At 37.2% G+C, this 24,623-nt stretch overlaps 5 protein-coding genes across 12 annotated transcripts; 4 read left to right on the forward strand and 1 right to left on the reverse strand.

Moving 5' to 3' along the window:
- Nucleotides 1-23: 23 nt before the first annotated feature.
- Noc3 (Nucleolar complex protein 3) lies at nt 24-2,890 on the forward strand. The gene is made up of 8 exons (XM_966935.4): nt 24-281; nt 336-490; nt 538-885; nt 932-1,065; nt 1,122-1,322; nt 1,369-1,739; nt 2,004-2,624; nt 2,678-2,890. Exons 1-8 carry the CDS (start codon nt 127-129, stop codon nt 2,862-2,864), a joined length of 2,172 nt encoding a protein of 723 aa, XP_972028.1. The 5' UTR covers nt 24-126; the 3' UTR covers nt 2,865-2,890.
- An 86-nt stretch (nt 2,891-2,976) lies between these two features.
- Nucleotides 2,977-9,139, forward strand: Usp20-33 (Ubiquitin specific protease 20/33). Of its 3 annotated transcripts, none has more exons than XM_008196919.3 (7): nt 2,977-3,132; nt 3,458-3,531; nt 3,581-3,700; nt 4,898-5,804; nt 6,174-6,601; nt 6,657-7,087; nt 7,176-9,139. In XM_008196919.3, the coding sequence occupies exons 2-7, from the start codon at nt 3,463-3,465 to the stop codon at nt 8,005-8,007; spliced, it is 2,787 nt and encodes a 928-aa protein (XP_008195141.1). In that variant the 5' UTR covers nt 2,977-3,132; nt 3,458-3,462; the 3' UTR covers nt 8,008-9,139. The 3 variants fall into 3 exon arrangements, with proteins under 3 accessions (XP_008195141.1, XP_008195142.1, XP_972079.2); XM_008196920.3 differs by having other exon boundaries at nt 2,978-3,132; nt 3,382-3,531; XM_966986.5 differs by lacking the exon at nt 2,977-3,132 and adding an exon at nt 3,139-3,344.
- A 454-nt stretch (nt 9,140-9,593) lies between these two features.
- On the reverse strand, nt 9,594-12,729 carry LOC660834 (uncharacterized protein). Of its 2 annotated transcripts, none has more exons than XM_967037.5 (5): nt 12,573-12,729; nt 11,932-12,114; nt 10,390-10,802; nt 10,222-10,338; nt 9,594-10,171 (listed from the first exon to the last, which is right to left on the reverse strand). In XM_967037.5, the coding sequence occupies exons 2-5, from the start codon at nt 12,104-12,106 to the stop codon at nt 9,917-9,919; spliced, it is 960 nt and encodes a 319-aa protein (XP_972130.1). In that variant the 5' UTR covers nt 12,107-12,114; nt 12,573-12,729; the 3' UTR covers nt 9,594-9,916. The 2 variants fall into 2 exon arrangements, with proteins under 2 accessions (XP_972130.1, XP_008195144.1); XM_008196922.3 differs by lacking the exon at nt 12,573-12,729 and adding an exon at nt 12,383-12,512.
- A 1,809-nt stretch (nt 12,730-14,538) lies between these two features.
- On the forward strand, nt 14,539-21,554 carry Psi (P-element somatic inhibitor). 4 transcript variants are annotated; one of them, XM_008196926.3, is made up of 12 exons: nt 14,539-14,745; nt 14,800-14,875; nt 14,926-15,090; nt 17,095-17,328; nt 17,551-18,098; nt 18,357-18,594; nt 18,642-18,859; nt 18,914-19,135; nt 19,228-19,434; nt 19,494-19,617; nt 19,665-19,799; nt 21,329-21,554. In XM_008196926.3, the coding sequence occupies exons 1-11, from the start codon at nt 14,641-14,643 to the stop codon at nt 19,787-19,789; spliced, it is 2,262 nt and encodes a 753-aa protein (XP_008195148.1). In that variant the 5' UTR covers nt 14,539-14,640; the 3' UTR covers nt 19,790-19,799; nt 21,329-21,554. The 4 variants fall into 4 exon arrangements, with proteins under 4 accessions (XP_008195148.1, XP_008195147.1, XP_008195151.1 ...); XM_008196925.3 differs by lacking the exon at nt 21,329-21,554 and adding an exon at nt 20,114-20,944; XM_008196929.3 differs by lacking the exon at nt 21,329-21,554 and adding an exon at nt 20,114-20,944 and having other exon boundaries at nt 14,539-14,730.
- LOC660941 (cilia- and flagella-associated protein 45) lies at nt 21,268-24,150 on the forward strand. Of its 2 annotated transcripts, none has more exons than XM_015981234.2 (6): nt 21,268-21,407; nt 21,742-21,949; nt 22,658-22,804; nt 22,855-23,007; nt 23,053-23,984; nt 24,031-24,150. In XM_015981234.2, exons 2-6 carry the CDS (start codon nt 21,776-21,778, stop codon nt 24,101-24,103), a joined length of 1,479 nt encoding a protein of 492 aa, XP_015836720.1. In that variant the 5' UTR covers nt 21,268-21,407; nt 21,742-21,775; the 3' UTR covers nt 24,104-24,150. The 2 variants fall into 2 exon arrangements, with proteins under 2 accessions (XP_015836720.1, XP_008195146.1); XM_008196924.3 differs by lacking the exon at nt 21,268-21,407 and adding an exon at nt 21,578-21,713 and having other exon boundaries at nt 21,769-21,949.
- Nucleotides 24,151-24,623: the final 473 nt, after the last annotated feature.

Genomic DNA, 24,623 nt, shown 5'->3' on the forward strand with positions numbered 1-24,623 from the left:
AGCCGATTTCTGGCAAACTTTGTTTCGACTATCCAGAAATTCTCCAGTTCTGGATTGGAATAAACAACGATTGAGGTTAGGTGGGATTATAAAAACGTGTTTAAATTTGCAAAAAAAAATAAAAAAATGGGAAAATTGCAACATTCCGAAAGTGAGGAGGAAAATGATAGTGATTATGGGGAGGACATGCTTGAAATGGTCGAAGAGGACGACTTGGACTTCCTCAAAAATGCCATAACTTCAAAATCGTACAACATTTTCAACAAAGTCAAGTATTCCGGGTGAGATTTTGAATAATGTATAGGAGATTTTGCTCAAACCCCAGATTTTTCAAGTGCCCCTAAACCCAAAAGGCGCCGCTTAAATAATGAAGACTCGGATCTGGAGAAAGAGTTTGAGGAGCAAACTGTTGAAGACACCCCCATGAAAAATCTCCTACCCATCAAAACTAAGTTTGGAATTGTGCCGCAACAAATTGAGGACGAGTCCGGTTTGTTTAACTTGTGGGTGACGCTAAATTCTATTTTAAAAATTTAGGCGAGAAATCTGAAGATGAAGCCGAAGAAGACGAAACGCAGGAGCAGTTTGACCTAGTTGACGATAAAATTGATATTTCGAAACCAATTCCTGCGGCACATTTATTGGCCGAGCGACAGAAAGTTTTAAGAGAGAAAAAAATTCACATTGGGACTTTGAGTGCCGGTGTTTTGGAAAATCCCGAAGAAAAAGTAACAAATCTACGAACTTTACTCAAACTAATGGATGAGGAAAGTAGCGAAGTGTTTTTCACTGTGAGGAAATTGGCCACTGTGTCGCTCCTAGAAGTGTTCAAAGACGTTTTGCCTTCATATGAAATCAAAAAAGTCAACAATGATGGAGTGAAATGTTGGTATTTTTTACGATTGGTTTTGTGTTTAATTACGGTTTTTAGTGAAAAAGGATACATTAAAATTACAAAAATATGAAGAAAGTTTAGTGCAATATTACAAAAAGTTTTTGCAAAAGCTTGAAAAGAACTCTTCGGTTTTGCTCAAGAAAAAAGGTGACACAAGAAAATTTCACGAAGTAATTGATTTGTTCTTGTCACGTAATATTTCTCTGATATTTTTTTTCATTTGTAGGAAGAAATTAAATTGGCTGAACTAGCAGTGCAGGCATTATGTGACTTACTAGTTGCACACCCTTATTTCAATTATGCCCAAAATATAGCACAAGCTGTTGTTCCCTTCTTAAATAACGTAAGAAGTAACATACGGGAAATTGCAAAAAATGCAATAAGAACAGTTTTCAAGGAGGATAAAAGGGAAGAAATCATACTAAAGGTGAAAATAATAAAAAATTATTTACTTTTGTAACGTTTTATTTAAGATTTTACGAATAATCAACGCCTATTTAAAAAACCGAGCTCACAATGTTCATCCCGACATGTTAGAGACATTCCTTGTTCTTAATTTACGAGACGTTAATTTAGACGAGGAAAAGGAGCAAGACATTAAACAGAAAAAATTGATGGCACGCAAACAAAAAGTACTACAAATGTCCAAAAAAGAGCGCAAACGTAAGAAAAAACTTCAAATGTTGGAACAGGAATTACTAGAAACTAAAGCTGAAGAGAACAAACAGTCAAAACAGCGCAACTTGACTGAAATCACAAAAATAGTTTTCGGGGTTTATTTCAGAATTTTGAAAAGTTCGACCAATAATAAAGTTCTGGGCGTTTGTCTAGAAGGCCTGGCAAAGTAATTGTTTAACTCGCGTCTTGATTGGTGGGAACTTTGCCATGACATCAAATTTGACACTGTACAACTAGATTTTCTTAACTTTTATATTTTTTTTTCAATTTTGATAATTTTGAAACAATAAACAAGTTATGAAAAGAAAAAATTAGGTTCCAATTCATCATCAACTTAAAAAATTACGAGATTACGTCGCTGTGGTGATTCCCTATCAATCAAAGCGGCTTGGTTTAAGTTATCAAAATTATTAACAATCTCCAATTTCAGGTTTTCTCATTGCATAAATATAGAATATTACTTAGACCTTGTCAACATTTTGGACAATTTATTGAAAGAAGAGTGGATCGGTTACAGAGAGCAGTTACATTGCGTCCAAACTGTTTTTTCTATTCTGAGCGGACAAGGAGAAGCTTTAAATGTAGACCCGACTCGTTTTTACACCAATTTATACAAAGGTCTCCTCACAACCAACGCCTCTAAAAACCACTCAAATTTTCTTATTCTTTTGAAAACACTCAACGATGCTCTGATCAAAAGACGCAAAAAAATAACAAATAAAAGGACGCTCAGTTTCGTGAAACGTTTGGCCACTCTTAGCTTACAATTGTTGCATAATGGTAGTTTAGGGAGCCTTGGTCTTATCAAAAACATAATGCAGCTTAACAGAACAGTGGATATCCTCCTAGACTTGGATAATTCGTTCGGAGACGGAAAATATCAGCCAGAACTGGAAGACCCTGAATATGCGAACGCGTCAAGTACCGGTTTATACGAACTGAATTTGTTGGTGAGACATTACCATCCTGTTGTCACCAAATACGCCAGAAATATCGCTTTTGGGGTCCCCGCCACGGGGGAAGGCAGCCTTGACCCCGAATACGCCAAATGGTAAATAAAAAAATTTGAATTCAAGTTGGTAACGCCGAATTGTTTTGTTTCAGCACACCTGAGCAACTCTACCACGATTTTGACATGTGTGAAATGGCCTTCAACCCCCCTGTCCCTGTCCCCAAAAAAGTGGCCCCTAAGGAGAAGCACCAAAAGCACCTATTTGCCGATTCGGCCTTCGAGAGCCAGTGCAAAAGTATAGTTAGGGCACATTTGAAACGCAAAGCGAGTTTTTTGTAAAATAAAAGATAAATTTTTTGAATTTATTAGAAGTTGGTTTTATTGGGTTTGTCCGTCCGCCAGGTGGCACTACCCGTTTGACGTTTTCTAATAACAAATAATGACAGAAGAAACGTGAAACGTCAGTGTCATTCTCATTAGGATTTTTGTCAATAAATCAAAAATATCATGTAATAATAATTTAATTTAGCTTTGTCCTTTATTATTTTTGTGTGTGAAAGCGTATTTTGGGCGGAGGCGGTTCAGTGGTGGTTTTGGTTGAAAAAAGGTAATTTTTCCGTCAATCCATGCAATATTTTTGACAAAAGTGTCGTTAAATGGGCAAAATTAATTAAAACAAGTGACTATTATCACGGAAACAGTCTCGGGGAAAAATCCAACCTAACCTAATTCAATGTCATTGATCAGCGATTTTCGCGAATTTCGTCAATAATAACGCACTGGATGTGGATAAGGCGCGATTTCACACAGTTTCAGGAAGTACGTACCAAGTTTATGTAATTCGTGTTTGTTTCAGTCACATCGGAGCGCTGCTAAAATGTTCACGTTTTTTGTGAAATTGTGAATTAATTGCGGCAAACTTTTCGTTTCAGCTAAAATGTACAGCTGTAGCCATTTAGCGACAGCGACGAACATTCCCATCGCAAACATCCTCAATTCGATCGAGGTAAGGCTGTTTTGCATTGCTTTGAGTTGCTCAAGTGTGGGGGTTTCAGAGGCCCGTCTGTGCCGACTGTGGCTGCACGAAACCGAACTTATGGATCTGCCTGTTTTCCAACTGTTTGCAGATCTGTTGTGGGGAGAAATTCAACGATCACAGCACTATCCATAATTCCGTACGTATGAAAATTCAGTGACAATAATGCGTTATCATCAATCATTTGACTTGACCTTGCCGTATTTCAATAACTGGCTATCGACAAACCGCTTAATGCCTTCAAAAACGACAAGAGTGATAATAATGATAACGTGGATGTGTGTCAGTATGGCGCCCCAAAAAAGTAACAATAGCCTGTGTAGGAGACGTTACAGGTGGAATGATACACAAACACTGATAATGAATTTACGTCACATGTAATTTTTTAATTGAAATTAGACGTTATTACAACGAAACGTTTTATTAACTTCTTGGAACATCAAGTTTAAATTGTAGTGAACGCTGGTGAGAGCAGTTACGACGTTTTTGATTATTATCTTTTGAAATAATTTAACAGCTGACAGCAAACTTTAAAGCGCTTTTTTGTCTCTCGTTTTATTCATAAGTTGCAAATACGTTTTTGTTGTGTAAACTGTTATCTTCCTCACAATATGCAAGGTTAACTAAAAAGTAGAATACATTAAGTACTGACTTAATTATTGTACTAGTTTTTCCATTAGAGTAAGAAAAATTGCATCAATTACCTAGTCTGCTCTAATACGAGTGCATTCTCTCTTTATTAAGTTTATTTTTTCCCAATTAAAATAATATCTAGTAGCGTTTGCAGATTTCTATGATTTTTTATTTTGTCAATTACGGCAAAACCATTTGAAAAAGTGGAACTATTTTGATCTTTGCCCATGCAAAATGATCCGGGGAATCGATTGCCGTCAAGAAAAACGTCAAATTCCCAACAGTTTTTTAGTTATGAATTTTTTAAAATTTTACCAATTTTTTCCTTTATTTGAAATTTTCTCGAAAACTATTAGTCAGAGAACAATAATCTTTTTTGAAAAAGATAGATAATTAAAAGAGCTTTTCAATGATAATATACTTTATGGGGTTATCTCTAATAATTTCGGAGTTATTGCTTGATAAATGTTCCGGGTCCTGGAAATCGACCAAAATCGCGACAAAAATAGCAAAAACCAAAATTGAAATTTTTATTTTATTTTCAAATTTTTTGTTAATAAGGAATTGGTAGCTTTGAAAAACTCGTAAATAATATGCCTTATTCCCCTGCTTAGTGAAACAAAAATCGTGTTTTTGATAATTTCACGTACTTCCCGCCTATTACCACTTATCGCACGACGTGTAAAGTCGTCCCTCGTTTCAGAAAAACCCCACACATTGCATTCACATGAACCTCGTAACGAAACGAATATGGTGTTACGAGTGCAAAGGCGAAGTCTTCATGGAGCAACCATCTGCCGTTTCCTCCACCGTTCCCTCATACGACAGCGATCCAGAAATGGAAGGTTGCACCTACAAATCGCGCGATTCCGGTCATGGCAGCTACAGCACCCTTCGTACGAACACTCCAGAACGAATGAACGTCTTCGCTTTCGAAAAAACAGTCGGTCTTAACGTCGGAATGAGCGGAGATGCGTCGGACGCAAGCGATGCCGAAGACTCGACAGAGTACAGCATTGATAGACCGGTCGGTCTGGTCGGTCTACAAAATATCGGAAACACGTGTTATATGAATGCAGCGTTGCAAGCTTTAAGCAATGCCATTCCTTTGACACGATTCTTCCTCGAATGTGCCACCACAGTCCAGATCTTATCCGAAGGGAAGAAACCGGGTCTGAGCAGGACTTACCAGACTCTAATCCGGGATATGTGGAAGAAGAACGGGGGTTATGTCACCCCGTCTGGGATTTTATACGGGATCAGGAGTGTCTATCCAATGTTTCGGGGTTATTACCAACATGACACTCAGGAGTTTCTTCGCAATTTTATGGATCAGTTGCATGAAGAGTTGAAACAGGTGGCACCACCTGAGGTGGCTACGATGACCGATTCGGACACTTTTAGTCTAGCGATGGACGAACCTGCGCTCAGTTCGAGCTATGATTCGAGCGAAGGGGAATATGAAACGTGTGATTCTGGGGTTAGTGAAAGGTCTAGTCTGAGCGATGATACCGAAAGACCGGCAAGTAGCACGAAGAGGAGGCTGAGTCGGTCGTCCAGTCCGGGGAGGAGGATACGGACGAGGCTACAAAGCAACACTATGGTGATAGGTAGGTGCAAAGTGTGGTAAAATGCTGGTTTTTGTGGTCCGAACTAACTGAAATTTTGCATACTTACGTAAAAAGCTGTTATCAATATTTCGGGTCCTATTTGAAATGCGGAGATAGAACTAACATTTGTTATTGAGAAAACCAACCCCCTATCTTTACAGGAACGAAGATATTAACGTCTATCAATTTATGTTCAATTAATTTATTGAAAAAAATACAGCAAAATGTAATTTTATCTCTTACTGTTGAAAATTTAATGCCTGTATTTTTTGTTTGCTTTGTGCTAACCGTTATTTAAATAAAAATTTGTGAAATCCGTATTCCGAACGTACTGAAATTTTGCAAGCATACGTAATTTTGTTGTTTCAGACTCGCAGCCGAGCACGAGTTCAAGCAGCGCCAGTATAAACAAGAAACAGCAGAAATACCGCTCGATCATTTCGGATATTTTCGATGGCAAGCTTTTATCGTCCGTTCAATGTTTGACTTGTGATCGCGTTTCAAGTTGTGTCGAAACATTCCAAGACCTTTCCCTTCCCATACCGTCACGGGACCATTTGGTTGTGCTTCATGGTCGTACGACAGGTCCAACAGCGACATGTTCAGAGGCCGTAATTCCAATGAACGAAGGTTGGATTTCATGGATTTTGGCGTGGCTGAAGTCTTGGTTTTACGGCCCTGTTGTGACACTGCACGATTGTTTAGCGGCCTTTTTCAGCACCGATGAATTGAAAGGGGACAACATGTACAGTTGTGAGAAGTGCAACAAGTTACGGAACGGTATTAAGTTTAGTAAAGTAGGTTATTCTATTTTCTAGTGTTGTTTTTTTGTAACAATGTTATTTATTTCAGGTGCTCCAATTACCCGAAGTACTTTGTATTCACTTGAAGCGATTTCGACACGAGTTGATGTTCAGTAGTAAAATTTCTTCGGCGGTCAGTTTTCCCTTAAAGGGTTTAGACATGCGACCGTATCTTCATACCGATTGTATTTCGAAAGTTACAACTTATGAATTGTTTTCGGTTATTTGTCATTATGGTACAGCCGGTGGTGGGCATTATATTTGTTATGCGTTAAACGGTGGGCAATGGTACGAATTCGATGATCAGTATGTAACTCGGGTGCCACCCGAAAAAGTCCAGTCGTGTGAGGCCTATGTTTTGTTTTACCGAAAAGTGACCAATACGGCCGACGAAATTAGGAGTAAGGCGATCAAGTTGGCGAAAACGCATTCCACGGAACCGCACGAGGTGGCCTACATTTCTAAACAGTGGATAAGCAGGTAAGATATATTTTTTTCAAAAAAGTTATATGAGATAATAGAAATGCAGATATAGTAAGATTCAATGTTGCACTTGTATTTTTTCCAGATTCAATACTTGTGCGGAACCGGGCGCCATCGACAACTCGGATTTTCTGTGCCAACACGGCTCCTTCCACCCGGACCGCGAAATCGTGTTCGAACGTCTAGCTGTAGCTTTACCTTTGCCCGTCTACGAATACCTCCACAAAAAATTCGGGGGTTGTCCCCCTGTCACAAGTATCAACATTTGTCCGGCGTGTCTAGCCTTCAATAACCGACTTTTATTCGAAATGGAAACTTTCGTTCAACTAAACCGCGAAATGCAAAACAAGGATGTTCCTTTAACACATCTCATTTCCACTTCTTGGTACACGCAGTGGCACAAGTTCGTCCAGAAGCGAGCCGCGGATGCGCCGGGTCCTATCGACAACTCGAAAATCAACATGAATCAAATTGACGTGAACGAATGTGCGGAAATAACCGAAGGGATTTGGAATTTCTTCTTTAATATTTATGGGGGAGGGCCTGAGTTGAGGCTCCGTCCGAAGAGTTTGCATCGGACGGAGAGCGAGTCAAGTCTGCCGAGCGATGGAGGAGAACAAACGAAGTTTGTGATACCAGCTTTGAAGAAAGAGAAAGTTGATACGATTGATAAGAGTGTTTATTGTTCGGGGGAACCCATGGAGGTCGAGGAGATTGAAGGGGAGAATGAGTGTAATGGATTTGCGGAAGAAGGGGATTCACCTAGTGATACTTTACCTAACGGTATTTGTGCTATAAGTCATTCTAAATTAGCTAACGTTGACAACGACGTTAGTGACGACGAAGTGTGTAATGTAGAAGTTAAAAATAGCAAAAGGCACAGGAGACGAAGAAAAGCTTTGTCGAACATTAATTAACTCAGATTTTTTGTACATAAAGGTTTGTATGTTATTGAAGCAATAAATGTTGGGTATTTTTATCGACTATTGTTGATTAATGGGAGTCACTAGTACAAAAATTGCTACCGGGAGGCTATTAAAGATTGTGTCAATTGACACAGTTTTTAAAAACCACTCTGTATTTTCAAATGCCAGGCCAGTAAAGCTTGATTTTTGGCTCCCATTAGTTGATGGCAACCTTTTGACAGTTATTTAAACTGGCGCCCTCGGTCCATCCAGTGGTACCGACTGTTAACACATTTTTTCGTTGGCCAATTGTCTGATGAGGTGAATTTTTGTGGCTCCTGGCGGCCCGTTTTTTGTTTTTCGCTGAAAACTTCCAAGAAATCGTTGGAAAAAAGTGATACATAATTTTCGTTTTTAAGTTTCGATGGATTCATTAAACTTATAATAACCACTCATAATTATTTTTTGTTATCGAATTTCTGCCGTAAATTTTAATGACAGCGATCAACGAAAAAATGTAATCAACTCATTTGCTAATGGGCGATTAATTCCGCTATTTGAGCATCGCTGATTAATCGCCCCGTTAACAAGTCAGTTTATTGAATAAAAATAGCACAGGGTCTACTTATCAATTGGTTTGTTTGCATTTAGTATTTTTGACGCGGGCGGAATGTGATAAGTTCGTTTAGTAAGATCGTGTATTTGTTTAATTGTCGACGTTGTGTTAATTTATTAAACGGCGACAATCACTGATTAAGTTACGCCAACCTTGCTCTATTTAAGTGGGTGAAAAGTGGAGTGTGGGTTATAAAAATTAAGTATTTTTGAAATAAAAAAGCCAAACTAATTTTAAGAAAGTGTATATAGTGTGTAATACAAAGCGTAAGTGGGGCAAATATTTTTCCATGCCAAAAAATCTTATATATTTGTGCAATTATTAAGAGAAATATAGAAATTTTACTCCTGTAATTGTACATAGTCTAATTTTGTTTGTATCAGGTTTATGTAGGTGTTATTACATAAGTCACTTATTAGGAACATTGTAATAATGGTTACGTTGCTTGAGTTCCTGGCTCGTCCAACGGACAGGATTTTAAACAATTATTTCAATTATTATTGTTATAGAATAAAACATCATTTTTCATTTGTGTGTTTCACTTTCACCGGCGCCTTATTAGAGCGACAAGTGCATCCGTTTCATAAAAAGAGATTACACGGACAAACCCGACATTATTTTCACAACACAAAAAATTTTCTTCAATTACATTGTGAAAATCTCTCAATTATAATTTTTAAGACTTTAACTATTATGTCAGAATGTTCTATCGAAGTACTGGCTTAAGAAATGAGCATTTGATTTTATGCTTGTCTTAAGCTGTCAGTTAAAAAGTTGCACTTAAAAAACTATTTATTACTTGGGTGGAATGTGTGAATATTTATAAGCAAAATTATAATACTTATTATAATTAAATTGTCACTAATGAGTTACAAAAACACAGGAATCTTACGAAGATCAAAAAGTCGAGTTATAAAATTTTTGAACTAGTGAAGGTTTTAAGTAGCGCACACTTCGTTCGTTCGTGGAATAAAAAAATATCTGCCTTAGAAAAATTTATTTTGCAACAAACATACAACAGGGGGTAATAGTTTTAAACAATAAACATCGATAAACAACATAATTAATAACAACTAAACAAGCGACACCTAGTTTGAGTGACTTATTTTTAAATCCTTACAAACTACAGTGACATAGACACAACTTAACAATAAGTTTGCGGAAAGAAAGGTAACTGAAAACCACCATGGGCATAGTCTAGCTAAATCAACTTACGAAGTAATTACATTACGATTATTATAACTAGTAGAAAGTGTAGTAATTGTTATCACATTTACGTAACAGAGAAAAACGAGAGACTGTGTTTCAATCAACGGTCAGTCTCTTGAAGCTGCCGTCAATGCCAACACCAAGCTCTTCGTTCATTTCGGAGACTAGAGGACACGTTTTCTCGTCGATTTCTATGTACATGTCGTCTAGAGCCAGAACTTGCTCGCGCTTTGCCTTGAGGACAGTCTTGAATTTGGCCAGCATTTCGTCAAGAGGCACTTCACCCCCGTATTCTTTGGGCAGGATCTTCTTGTCAACTTTTTGGTACATTTCGTCGATACTCTTGTAAATCTGCGAAAAAAATAACAACAAACCGCCAATTGGAAAATGTAACAACGTACGAAAATTCGGTTCTTAAGCTTCTCATTGAGGAGAGAAATCGCAAACTCGATCAGCTTGATCGCACTGGACGAGATGTTCAAGAAGTGATTAGCTTTATGTCTCATCGGGGTCGTGTTCTGTAATCAAACAATTAAAACCAACCAGTATTTTCCAATCACTTGGATTACTTGAATACACCGCAGGATGTTTCTAACATCAGTCAAAGACCACAGCGAGATGTGCGCCATTTGAAAGCCGCTCTCGTCGTTGATGTAAGTGTAGCCGTTGATTTGGTTGATTTCGTCGTCCATCAGAGTCTCGGTGACCAAGCTGTGCACCTTCACCATGTGTGCAGACGTGAATTTGTGCGGATCGAATTTTCCCGCACAGCTGAATAAAACTAATCTCCCTTGGTCGCGCTCCAGAAGCGGCACAAGGTATCCAGCATTGATGATTTCGGCCAGGTCTGGGTCCTCGCAGTCCAGGTTTCGGAACCACTGGGGGTACAGCTGTCTGATGGTCAAGTAGCGCTCCAGCATCTCGCAGGCCTGGGGAACGCTGAACTTGCGAGTTCGCAGGAAGCGGAGCAGGAAAGGAGCGTCTGGAAATAAGGCGGCGAATGCAAAAAAGAAAATATGCGACAGTTATTCATTCAGTTTTCTTTAAGGAATAAAATCAACATTAATCAAAGTACGAGGGAAAATTGATTGATTGATTGAATTACACTGGAATGTTGAATATCATGCGGTCGTATTGATAAAAAATAATGCGTCTTGTTGGGAAAAAAACTATTGTAATCGAGCGATTTAATCCGAAAATAATTAATTATGAGTGGATAAATGTCAATTGGTTCAAAAATGCTCTATTTCTCCATTTAAGTATATGTAACGTATAGAGTTGCCCTTGTCAGATCGTACACTTTCACATATTTACAAAGTGTGAAAACTAAATTACGGAGAACTGATAAGTACTAGGGGATACAAAGAAAAATTTATCTGCGTATACCATTGAAGATACAAAAAATATGAGAATGAAAGTTGATTAGAATTAAGGACGCGTAATTAACCGCTGAGGACCGTATTTGCAGAAAAATATTGCTTATAATATTTTTTAATATTGTTTTCGTCAAAAAATACTTGTCTAAAGTAATATAAATAAATTTTAATAAACTTAACATTGAAAAATAAATACGTTATCAGTTTATCGTTGGAAATCTTTTGCTTATAGAGTAATTTTTTTGACGAAATTTTGCACAGTAAGTGAGTTTCTTGGTCAATTAATAAATAAGAAAAAATATTCGGAATAGGAAAAACAATGCTTTATTCGACTAAATTAAGTGATTTTTTGCTCTGTTTTTCACAGCAAATTTCAAACATATATTTATTTGTTTGAAAAATATAAAAATACCACATTTTTCGTAATTTCGTAATTTCCCAGCCAATGTTAGTGAAATTAATTCGAAAAAGTCTTATTTTGACCTCAAAAATGTGCTTCAACTCCCAAAAAGTTCATATTAGGACTATTTTAGTGATTTTACTCTTAAAAAAAATTTGCGAAATAATCAGGTTTCTGGCTAAAAACGTCCTAAAACACTAGACTTAGTTTAGTGCTTTGGTGCTTTTCTCGGGCGAAATTTCGAGTTTTTTGAGCAAAATTTATTTTGAAAAATTGTTGTACAATGAATGAATTTTTTTTTTGTTGTGTTAGAAGTTAATTAGATAGGGTTTTACCTGTTCTGCACTTCTTGATGTTGGGGTGTTTGTTGATCCAGTCCCGCATCTGGTCCAAGCTCTGCTCCCTAATATTGTCATCTTCTCTCAACTCCTGAAGCGCTTTGGTCCTTTCGGCTTCCGGTAGCTGGCAGACGTAGTCCGCAACGGATGAATCTTGCCCTCCTAAACCCATTGCTTTGTCTGAAAATGAACAAGCGACTGAAGCAATAACGCTAATTAAGCCGTGCCACTTTATTATGGTAGATACGTGGAGCAGCTGAAAAGTGGCCTAATTAAGTCCGAAAAAAGAAAAGCGCCATTCACGCCGTATTGGGCGAAAGATGACAATTGTGCTTCAATGTTAAGGTTTTGTGAAAGTGACGCGGAAATAAAGAAAGTAAAACGCTTTCTTTGCTCAAGTGGTTGACCCAATTGAAAATTTCGACGTGCGCTCAATTTTCAAACTCACCTTTCAACATCATCGCGAAAACTGAATTTGGAGTAATTTGGACACGCGCGATTTATTCGCTGATGGGCTTCGGACACAATGGAGTAATTACAGGAATAATTAATGCCATTAAAGCGGCAAGCACGTATCAAATTTATTTCATGCGCTGCATTTGTGGTCGAGCGTTAAAGTCGCCAGCCTAATAACTTACCTTTTGTCGAATTTAACACCGCACACCACAGCTGCCAATGTTATACTAAATACACTGCAGTGTTTGTTGTAAAAAGTTAACTTTCTCCTAACCTACTTTACGGGTGGAAGAAATTTATAATGAGATTCTGCAAAAATTCACTCGATGACTAAGTTTGAACACGCATTTCAGTCTTCAAAACGACGCTAGAAAGTCACATTGCGTAAAAACTCATCCTTTCAGGAGGGTAAGCTGGAATCATGCCGTTTCGCAACGAGTTCAAGTAATTGCAGCAAAAGTTCATTCGATTTTTAGTTTTATTGATGTAGTGACAGGTTTTACAATTTCGCAAAATGGGGAAAGAACACGAACAATAAAATTGTTGAAGATTCCATGTGCTGGAAACAGTGCGGAACTTTAGTATGAACCCAATTGTGTTGTTTCAACCCGACTTTCTCCAATTCATAAATTCCCGACAAAAATGTTTAATTAAATTTCTTGTCAAATCGTTAATTTGAGAGAAATGTTTACATTCTGCGACTTTATTGTTGGATTTAGGTCTGACGCGCGTTATTTCATGCTTAGCCAAGTCAGTTATACCGGAATTAACGGAACTCCAAAATTCACAAAAATATTAATGCGATGAAGTAGTGCAAGGAATTATGTTGATTTATTTACCATTACGTGAACTTTCCCAAATCTACAATTATTCGGTTATTAATCATTTTTATCGAAAATAATGCCACGTTTTACGTGCACGCAACAACACAGGCGCAATTATACTTAAATTAAAATTTGCCCAACAGTTGAACTATACAATTCAAAAGTTTTGATGGACAGATCACCGCAGAGATAAATCTTGAAATAATTTCGACAATTATTGTTAAATTAATATTAATGCAAACACCATTTTTCTGGGGTATAATAATAGTTTTTGTTAAATTTTATTTCAAAATATAGCTGTAATAAATCCAAAGTGGTAACACCCTGTATAACCAATGAAAAAATTAAGAGTTTTTGAAAAATGGAAAATATAAGAGACAATATTTTTTACAGTGAACTAATATTAATTACACTGGTCTATTACGTCTATATTTTTTTTAATGATTATTTAATATTTTATAATTATTTTTTTGTGTTTGGTTATTGCATTTATGCTACTTTGTACATATAAAAAGAATTTCAGTTGATGGGAAGATTAAAAAGCTGAAAATTATTAGGAAACCTTTCGAGAATTTTTTTTCTTTTTATGAAGGTCTAAAAAATACGACATGTCCTTTCAAAAATTCAGCTAAGTATGTGATACATAATTTTTGTTATTATGTTTTGATTTAGAAGCATTATGATTTATTATAAATTTTTTATAGACCAGTGTTATTTAATTACGTAATTAATTAATTTTAATAATAAAAAATTGTAGAAAAATTTTATATGGATAACAAACATTGAATTCTGTATAATTATTAGTTTTTGAGATATTGTAAAATATACTTTTAGCTGTATGAGTTTACAACAGACTTTGAATAAGGTAAGAAGCTCACTAAAAAAAGGTTAAAAAAATAATTTTAACTTAATTCGTAAACTTGGAAGTATTCTAGTGGATAAACTGTAAGAAACACAACGTAACAATGTCATTATAACATTAAATTAAAACAAAAGTAAACGAATGGTAAAATAAATTTGTACATTTGCAAAAATAAAGGTCAGTAACATAGAATTTTTTTTTATACAGAAACTTTTTATTTGTGCTTTATTTCACTCCAAAAAATTCAAACGCGCTGTTCCAAAATTCTACTAAATGTAGATATATTTGGAGTTCACAACCTAGAAATAATTTCATTGTATACAGGGTGGTAAATCAATGTTATTTTTTTTTAAAGAAAACGCCCTATATCCTGTCCTGTCCAGTTTTTTGGAAATTGTTGTTTTTTTCAAATTGACAGGGTATTTTGCGTTTGTTTTTGTTGGCATCTTTGTAAAAGTCCCTAGATCTAGTTCCAACGCTGTCGTTCACGTTTGTACGCGGGCGACTGGGCGACACCATTTTCTGTTTTCTATGTGGACAAAATTTTATTAATGGTGATAAAAAATGAGTGATTATTCAGCGGTAGCGCCGCCACCTCAACAGAATTTTGGTCCTTCCTCGGCTTTTGCGGCCGCCCTCCAAAGAGCAAAACAAGTCAGTATTCCGCCAGTAAACAACAAAGCTATCGGCTTCCGACAACAAGCTAATGTTTTCCCATTGCAGATCGCTGCTAAAATTAACCCAGGATCCACAAACCCGGCCGATAATCGACCGAAAAGGCCTCTAGAAGACGGGCCAGGTTTGTAGGGTTAGAAACGGTGAAGATGCTTCTAACATTTTTTGCTCTAGAACCGGATGCGAAGAAAGGTCCAAGCACCAGTGGACCACCTCCTCAACTGCCTCCGCCTGGAAACAGACCGCCGCCGAGCCAGGGTGGCATGGGTGGACCCCCAATGGGTGGCGGGCCGCAGCTTAATGAAGACATCAAAGTGCCTGATAAAATGGTTGGCTTAAGTGAGTAACGAACGGGTTCTCAAATTATTTCATGTCTTCGCACTGAGTTATTGTTTTGTTGTTCTTTAAGTGTTGCGAGCACTGAAACAACACTTGGGTTACACTTCAGGGCTTAACATGGGGGAAAAATTTTGCTTTGGATTATTTTCGAAATTATTTAGACAAAAGACGGAAAGTAATGGCCAGTTTGATGCACTTTGGAGTCATTAAAAAATTTGCGTTATGATTAATATTACTTATCTTTAATTTATTTGGTATGTTGGTATTGCATACTGCAGATGCAATTTAGTAAACGATCACGTAAGATTTTTTATTTTCTTTATCAACACAGTCATTGCGTGTTATTTTTCTTACAAATTGCTTATCTGCCAAAGTTGAATACATTTTTTTAATTCATTTTCTGATTGAATGAAAGACGCTAAAAGTATGATAAGATGTTTGGCACATTATTTTTTTATTGAAGATCAATTTTTGTAAACGTGTAAACGAGTTAGGGATTGTTATTTGGAAACAAAAAACACCTTACATGTTCGTCCTTTTAATTATACTTTTAATTAAGGAGAAAGTTCGTTATTAAGTTCCGTATTAATCAAATTGCACTTGCCTGCATAGCCTCAAGAGTTCACCACTAATGAAGTTTTGATTAATTTTCCGGAAACTATACAAGGTGTGTCTGCTAAAAGTGTAGTTTTAATGTATCTCACAAACTAATAATCGCACAAAAACCAAGGTTTGCTGTTAAGTACTTCATATTTTTCTTCAAACATGTAAATTTTTTCAAAATTTTTCTAGAACTCCTTATTAATTAAACAACAATAGAACCTTTAAAAATAAATTTGTGGCTAGCAATATATTTTTTTAACAATTTATTGCTCAAAACACAATTTAAACATCGTTTGTTTTAAAATGGCACTAGAAATTATAAAAATATAGTAAAATAGTAAATAGTAAAAATGCCTTTAGGAGACTCACCCTGTGTATACAGGCTGTTCTCTCCTTGCGAAGAAGGAATCTAAGATTTTGATCTTCTATGAAAAGCTAACACAAAAGAGTTCTTACTTTGTTCTTACCTTCTATATTTTCTTGGGTATTTGAAGTCTAAGTAAAAGAAATATAAAATAAAAAATGTGCTCTTTCGTTTGAATGATTAATAATTTTTTTAGTAGTTAACTAGTAACTATTGCTAATAGGTAAAGTAACTACCGACAGAGCACTGATTTTGTAGACGGGATTTTTTTATTTTTTTTAAGATTGTTTGAAGGATAATTGGATAAAAAAACAAACATTTTCCACTTGTTTTCGTGCTATTTACCTTTATTTATTGAGAAATTGTTCAATTATTCTACTTTGGTACTAATCTCAGAAAATGAATAATATTATTATAATACCAAAGTAAAAAAAACAAATAATACAACAAAAGAGGCAGGAAACAATATGCGATAAACAAAACAAAATAATAAGCATACCTAATCTAAAGTGAATTCTGTCATAGGTACTATAAAAGTTTGCAATTAGCAGCTGACTGGTTCAGTTTGCTCATGTGATTAAATAGTCTGACGTTTTCTTGCAATTGATTTACCGATCCTTCTGTAAACAAGCCCTTAGATGCAAATTTTTCAAGTATGTACCTATTAAAAATAATAAACGTAATGACAACAGGACAAGCTGTTTGTGGAATGAATTTTACTTTTTTAAGGTAAGCAAGCGTCGAGCTTGAGAAATGTGTTGTTTATAAGTACAGATAAACGATATTCGTAATGTTTATCTATTTTTTATGTTTGATTAAATAAGACAACAGTTCGTATTTCTTGCGAGACCATAATAAAGAAGAACAACAATTGTATAGCTTTGACATTTAAATCTTAAAATAGCGATAGCGCTACCATTTGAGTTTTTCGCAAGACGTAGATGCAGCGTAACGCATCGGAATTTTCTCCTTCCGCTTTTTTCTCTCCCATGAAGCATTTTTCGCTTAGTCATTACTGAAATAATATTGTATTGCAGTAATTGGTCGTGGAGGCGAACAGATCACGAGACTTCAGTCGGAATCAGGCTGTAAAATCCAAATGGCACCTGATTCACAGGGAATGCCAGACCGTGTATGTTCGCTATCAGGCACTAAAGAGGCCATCAATAGAGCCAAGGAGCTCATTATGAATATCGTTCATCAAAGAGGTCGCACGGAAGGGTTGGGTGGGCTCGATCTAGGGCCAAATATGGGTCACAATAATTACCCAGGTTGAAAAAATTCACGAATTTTTGTGACTAATTAATGCATGCTCTAATTAGTTAGTTTTGCACGTCAGTAAAACAAAAGTAGCTTCCAGGTTGTGGCTTTACTTTTTAATTTTTAGCTTCTAACACAAAGCGTAGTCGGTCAGGTTTAATACACATCTCACCCTTTGGTTTTTTTTTCTGTTTTTTTTTGCACTGGGGTTATTTTTTTATTTTGCTCGACAGGGATGAACAACATGAACCAGGGGATGGGTGGTGGTGGCGGCGGCGGCGGTGGCGGTGGCGGCGGCCGTAACTTCGTCGAAATCATGATACCTGGACCCAAAGTCGGTCTGATAATCGGTAAAGGTGGCGAAACCATCAAACAACTGCAGGAAAAAAGCGGCGCGAAAATGGTTGTGATTCAAGACGGTCCTAATCAAGAACAAGAAAAACCGTTACGGATCAGTGGTGACCCTTCCAAAGTCGAATACGCCAAACAATTAGTCTACGATTTGATTGCCGAGAAGGAGATGCAAAATTATAATCGAAGAGGTGGAGGCGGGAGACAAGACGATAGGCAACAGTACAACGATTATGGAGGGGGTGGTGGTAATGAGGCGGAGGTTTTAGTGCCGAGACAGGCTGTGGGGGTTGTTATTGGAAAAGGGGGCGATATGATTAAGAAAATTCAAGCGGAAACTGGGGCGCGGGTTCAGTTCCAGCAAGCCAGAGAGGAGGGGCCGGGGGAGAGGCGGTGCTACCTCTCAGGCACCCCCAAACAAGTCGAACAGGTGCGGAAAAAAGTATAACATAATTTGTGCTTTAATTTCAGTGCACAAGACACGGTTTTGTACGCACTGAAAAAAAATTAACATTTAGAATAAAATAAGAAAAATAGGAACTACAATTCAGACCACAGATTTTTCTTAATCACTCAAATTTAATAAGTTTGCAGTAGGAAGTTCTGAAAAAAGTTGTAAATATTGTGCACGCAAAGCTGTTTTTTTGACTTGCTTTGCGTACTTAATATAAAACTGATTGTCTTTTAGGCTAGACAACGAATAGAGGAACTTATCGACAGCGTCCATCGACGAGACGGCGGCGACGGTCCCGGCCAAGGCCGTGGCAGAGGAAGAGGTGGCGATCGTTACGACAGCCGAGGTGGAAGTAACAGAAACGGCGGAGGACAAGACTACGGCGGTTGGGACGACAGAAGACAACAACAAGCACCTCAAGAAGTCACATTCGTTGTTCCAAGTTCGAAATGTGGAGTAATAATCGGGAGAGGTAACAATATTTTATCATTGTCAGCCAAAATATTAATGAATTATCAGGTGGCGAAACGATCAAACAGATCAATCAACAGTCCGGTGCCCACTGTGAGTTAGACCGCCGATCACAAAACAATCAGAATTCAAACGAAAAAACATTTATAATCCGCGGCGATCCTGATCAAATCGAAGCGGCCAAACGAATAATCAGCGATAAAGTCCAAATGCCTCTTAACTTCGTACCTGTTGGCGGTCCTGCAATGTCAAACAACATGCAAACTGTAAGTTAAAACCTAAATCAAATTCAGGAACAAAATTAATAGGCTGTGGAATAGGCTTATCCTGGAATGGCGCCTCAATCTTACAACCCCCAAAATTGGGGCATGCCTGCTTACCAACAACAATGGAACGCCCCCTCGCAAAGTGCCGACGCCCCCACACAACAAAACGCCATGCAGGTTAACCCCTCAACTGGACAGCCTGACTACTCGCTACAGTGGGCAGAGTATTACAGGTCCTTAGGAATGCACAGGGAAGCGGAAATGATAGAACAACAGGTGGGTAAAATGTTTAATATTTGATTTTTTGTTTGAAATAATTGTTTGAATATTTGAATAATTTGGTTGAATTTGCGTAATTTTGTGAACAGGCAAAATCGAAGGGAATGTCCTCGTCGGCCCCCGGCCAACCCCAAGCCGGTGCGACGGCAGGTTCCGGTCCAGCACCTGCAGCAACCCCCACTGGTGCTGCATCCAATGGTGGCCAACCAGATTACAGTGCCCAGTGGGCGGAGTATTATCGTAGTATAGGAAAACATAAAGAAGCTGAAGCGATAGAAGCACAAATGAAATCGAAGGTTAGTTCTCACACTCACACTCGTTATGTCAAACTTTATGTTCGTGTTTTCCATAACAGCAACAGTCCCAAGCCAACGTGCAATCGATGCAAGGAGGCCCAGCTTCGTCCCAGTCCGGCCCTGTCCAAGCCCCAGCAGGTGGTTACCAGCAGCAAGCCTATGGTGCATATCAAGCTTCAAGTGGTGCGTTATTTTTGCAATTTTTTGAGTTTTATTAACTGTTTGGTTAGGTTACTACGGTGGACAGGCGCAAGGTGGGGTCCCCAGCAACGTCCCCCAAGGGGGCTACGGCTTCCCGGCGTACGGTTACGGAGCACCCGCCCCTGCAGCCCCCCCTAACAACTCCGACAACTAAGACTCTACGTGTAAGTAAAAATTTTGCTTGTATATAATACGGACGTGTCGCTTCCTTACTTTATTTTACTACTTTTGAAAACAATGTCGCATCTTGTTCTTTGATTTGTCTTTTATGTTTTGTACATGCGTATTTTATTTGTTTTGTGTTTGTATTACAGGAGTCAAAACGATTAAAATCACTTGTTTTCATTGTAGTGTTTTTATTATTTTGTTGTCTTGTTTTCTTCACGTGTGTTGAGAAAGGTTGAAGATAGCAAGGCATAATAATATTTCAGGTGGTGTGACGCTGCGACATATCAGTTTTTTCTTATATCATTTACAGATTTTAAATGTGGTCCCCAATTACTAATGGTCAAGCATCTGCGGGAGACATTTTTCTTAGAACCTTTTTCATCTTAGTTATAAGCGACTAATTTTATCAGGAGCAAACGTGCCGCCGCCGTCTTTGAAACAAATCAACGGAAAATGCATATTTAGATTATAAAGTTGTAGAATAAGGTTTTGTTCGGAATCATTTTTATTTTTCTTCGGTCATTTCGTTTGCCATTACGCAGTATTTGATAAGGATATTTGCAAATACATCATGTACACAACCTTGCGAGCTTTTATTTAACTGGAAAGTGTTTGGATTGTTTGCTTTTGATGATGAAAACTATGATTAGTGACTTGTCTAGCTTCCAATCTATACCATAAAATTTTGTAGTGAATAGGTTATAATTACCTGTGTGTTAGCTTGTTATTTATAGGGTATGTCAGGATAAGTGGGACGGCTTTCCCGGAGGTCGCTGCAACAGTTATGGTAAGGCTATCGCTGTAAATGCCGATGTATGACTTGTATATGCTCACTGTTAAAAATCGATTGAAATTCGCTATGTTCGAAGGAGCGCACACTTCCAGCAAGTGCAATAACCATTCCTTCGTCTAGTTAAGAGGCTTCCTTCGGGCATAGACGGCAAAACTTGTTTACTCACCTAAACAAATTTTGCGCAACTTCGTCCAGAACAAATAAAAATCTCAAATCGTTCATTTATTCTTTCCGAGAGATGTGTATTCACTTCGTTTTTAGTTTTGATAATATTGTAACCCACTATGTACGGCAGTTAGACTGCATTGTATTAATTTACATTGATTAAACTTAACCTATTACCACTTGTGTCTGTTGTTTTTGTTATAGTTTCAGATCAGCACGCAGGTACAGTATGCGATTTTACCGACATTTCGTTTTATTATTACACTATCGCCCTGTCCGATGTATTCTAGGTGCCTTCACTATTTGCGGAAATAAAACATCGCGCGCAATCTATGTTTTATTTCAGTCAGCGTGCGGTTGTGTAAATTTTTTGCTTTATAGGTAAGATATTCTTGTCTCAATATTTGTGTGGACGCTAGATTTGTACTTGATGATTTGAACGAGTAATCTCACTTCTGATTACTTGTTTCAGGTCCAGACAACATCGTCTTTTATTTAGCACTTGGGTTCTGCTTGCTTCTCTAGATTTATTCAGTATTTTTGCATGTCTTGTGATTATTTTTTCAGATTCGCCGAACAAGTGCCTAGTTCTTCCTGGTTTTATTTTTGATTTATCATTCGGACAGGACACGTCCTGTCTCACATGGTAAGAAAAACCTACACAATAGTATTTTGTTCGTTGTCCCATGTTAGAGATAAGCGCAGAGTTTGACCGATTTTTACTTGTATTCTAGATATTTAGAAGCTTTTTACTTTTGTACAGCTTTTTAAAAAAATAAACATTTTTTTTGCACTTTTTTCATACTTGAACCCCTTATTTCATCCTGGTATCATCGAGTTATTCATTGTGCGGAGCGTTGCTATGACTTTATTTGATCAATTTTTGACACATTGAAGTGAGAATGTCTCAGAGTCGTTCAAAAAAGCCCTCAATGCCCACAAACCGGCCCAAGTATTGTCTCAGTTTTTAATTTTTGTAGATACTTTGAAAGAAAATAGTTTTGTAGACCTCACATGCCCGTCATTGACGAGAAAATGTGTTTCAAAGCGGTCAAGAAACCCAAAGAATTCGTTACAGCGTACGATGTTCAAGGGATGAGGAGGCTCATGGTCCCTGATAGAAACCCAATTGACATACCGGGGATTTTACCCAAATCTGAATTCGAAAGACTAAAAAATCAGGCACATGTGAGTATTTGAGTACAGGCGCCCAAAATGAAAATGACACGTCCACAAACGTGTCATAAATCATCAGATACCGTAAACTAGTTTTGAGTTTATTTCTTGAAAGTTGTAAATAAAACAATTTTCAAATTATTTATCTCGTTTTGTTTATATTTGCGCAATTATTACGTATAACGCGCAAAAACTGAAAAATTATATTTTGAATTTTGGCTCAATTTGGGGATTTTTCAGCTCAGTTTATTTAGGTAAGAAATTTAAAAACGTGTTTGGAATCTTTTAAAATACACGATTCGGTTTATATTTACCGTATTTTGCGACTGTTGAATAATAAAAGAGTGTTTTTCTACTTAGTTTTTGGTAGATTAGTAAGTTTATTTTTTTGTCTTCCTAACTTTTGCTGTCCCGTCCGTTATTGCAAACATAAATAAAAATAAAAAATAAATATTTAAATGTTGTTCTTACTTCTTTCCACGAAAAGGTAAGGGTAGCACCATTTTGACTAATTTTTTTGGGTTTTAGATCTTTTTTGAGCAAATAAAAGAACTTAAAAATTGTTTTATTGGTAAATTTTCTATTTTCAACAAAAAATCCTTAATCGTTTCAAAAAATTTCTCTCAGAGCTAGTGTAATTTAGACGGTTTTTGGACGCGTCATTTTTGTTTTGAGTGACTGTACTTTACATTTTTTATTTTAATTTATTGTTACACAAAGATTGTGACTCTAAAAGATAGAATGATGATGTTGGACGAGGCGGAACAAAAGAAAAACGCCTTGCAACGAGAGAGTGAGAAGAGAAAAGAATTCTTGCAAAAAGTTCAAAAGAAACAAACCGCAAAACCTGGAACAACGTTAAGTGACGTTCGTTGAAAAACTAGCGAAAAATAACCGATTCAAAAAACTTGCTTTAGGTCGAACGCGAAGCGAAATCTCGAAACATGTATCTTTTGAAACGCTCTTTCGACTTAATGCAGGAACAAGACAATAGGGTAAAACGAGCCAATGGTGTGATTCTTGCGACGAAATGTCGTGCAATCAGAAATGCACAAATTGCCGAAAAGGAAGTAAGTCTTTTTTAAATTTGCAAACGAAAAACTTATCTCGCCCAGCTGATAGAGAAACAACTGCAAGAAGAAAACCGCCGTCTTGACCTAATGATGGAACAGCAGCGCCAGAAAGCAATGGAAGAAGAAGCAAAACGCAAACAAGAAGAAGAAAGGAAGAAGCAAAACTACGTGACTGCTTTATCCGACCAAATGCGCATGAACGAAATCGAACGAATGATCGAAGCCGAGCAGAAGGAAGAAGAGAGCCGAATGATCAACAAGGCGTTCCTTGCCATCCAACAGGAGGAAGAACAAAAGTTGAGGGAAAAAAAGGAGTTGCAGCAAAAAATCCGAAACGATTTGAAGAAAGCAAACGATGATTTAGAACGCTACAAATTGATCCAGAAAGAGGAGCAGAGAATCGCCGATTTGAGGATCCAAAAGTTCATGCAAGAAAAACTAGATCGTGAAATGGCCCGCGACCAAGAACTGGCGCTTGCCAAGGCGGCCAAGGAGCAGGAAATCATAAGAATGCGAAACCAGCAGCAAAGATCGCAAGACATCAAAGCGGCAATGGACGAAATGAACGCCTTGCGCATCCAGGAAGAGGTCGAACGCAAGTGGAGAGAAAAGGAAATTGCGGCTGCCAAAGCCAAAAAGGAGCAGCAAGAAATGTTGAAGCTTGAAAGAGAGAAGCAGATTAACGATTTGAGGAGAGCAGCAGCTATCACGTTGGCACGGGACGAGGAAGATTTTCACAGAGTGGCCAAAGTGCAAAGGGAGCAGTGGGAGAAGGAAATGGAATTGAACAAGAGGAAGAAGGAGAAGGCGGAACAACACCGCACGGAGTTACTCAAGCAAATTAATGAGAAGGAGAAGGAGAGGATTGTGGTTCAGAAGGAGAAGTTTGAGGAAGCTAATTTACAACAAATCGAACAGCAGAGGAAGGATTTGCATGTTAAGGAGCATTTGAGGCAAAAGATTGAGGCGTTGAGGTAGTTTTTGAGGGGTTTTTACGCGAGTTGAGCTGATTTTTTCCAGGAATAAGCAATTACCGGAACGGTATATCAAGGATATTGAGCATCATATTGAAGGCATTATTAATACGGAATGATGTGTAATTGCATTGAAATGACAAAATAAAGCACGGACAATCATAAAGTGTTTTTTATTTTCTTACCATTTCCTGATAACTTCCTCCTTTTTTTAATAATAAAAAAAAGTATGTGCTTCAACTTTATTTATTGAATTAAATAGAGCAATATTTTTTTACAATTTGCAATTTTTTTTAAACATTTTGCATTTTGATTTTGGAAATTTTCTTTAAATTACATTTTTGGTTTCATAATTTAAATATACAAGGTGAGTAATATATAATCCTGGAAAAATTACTCCAGTTTTTCACGCCCTGGGTGGGAATAGTTAAAAAATAAAATAAAACAAGTAAGTGCTAGAAAAAATAATTCTAATTAACTAGAAATTGAAAAACATCACATTTTGCAAAAATATTCCTTCGAGTTATTTGGTATAATTAACAGAGTTAGGTGGTTAGAAGTGATTTGAAAAATCGTAGAGTAAAAATATTCTTTTCTTTATCTAGCTTTTTCCAGTCTGGTGCGGAGTTATTTTGTAAA

The sequence above is a fragment of the Tribolium castaneum genome, chromosome 3 (genome assembly GCF_031307605.1).
Source record: "Tribolium castaneum strain GA2 chromosome 3, icTriCast1.1, whole genome shotgun sequence".
In the NCBI taxonomy this organism is placed as follows: Eukaryota; Metazoa; Arthropoda; class Insecta; order Coleoptera; family Tenebrionidae; genus Tribolium; species Tribolium castaneum.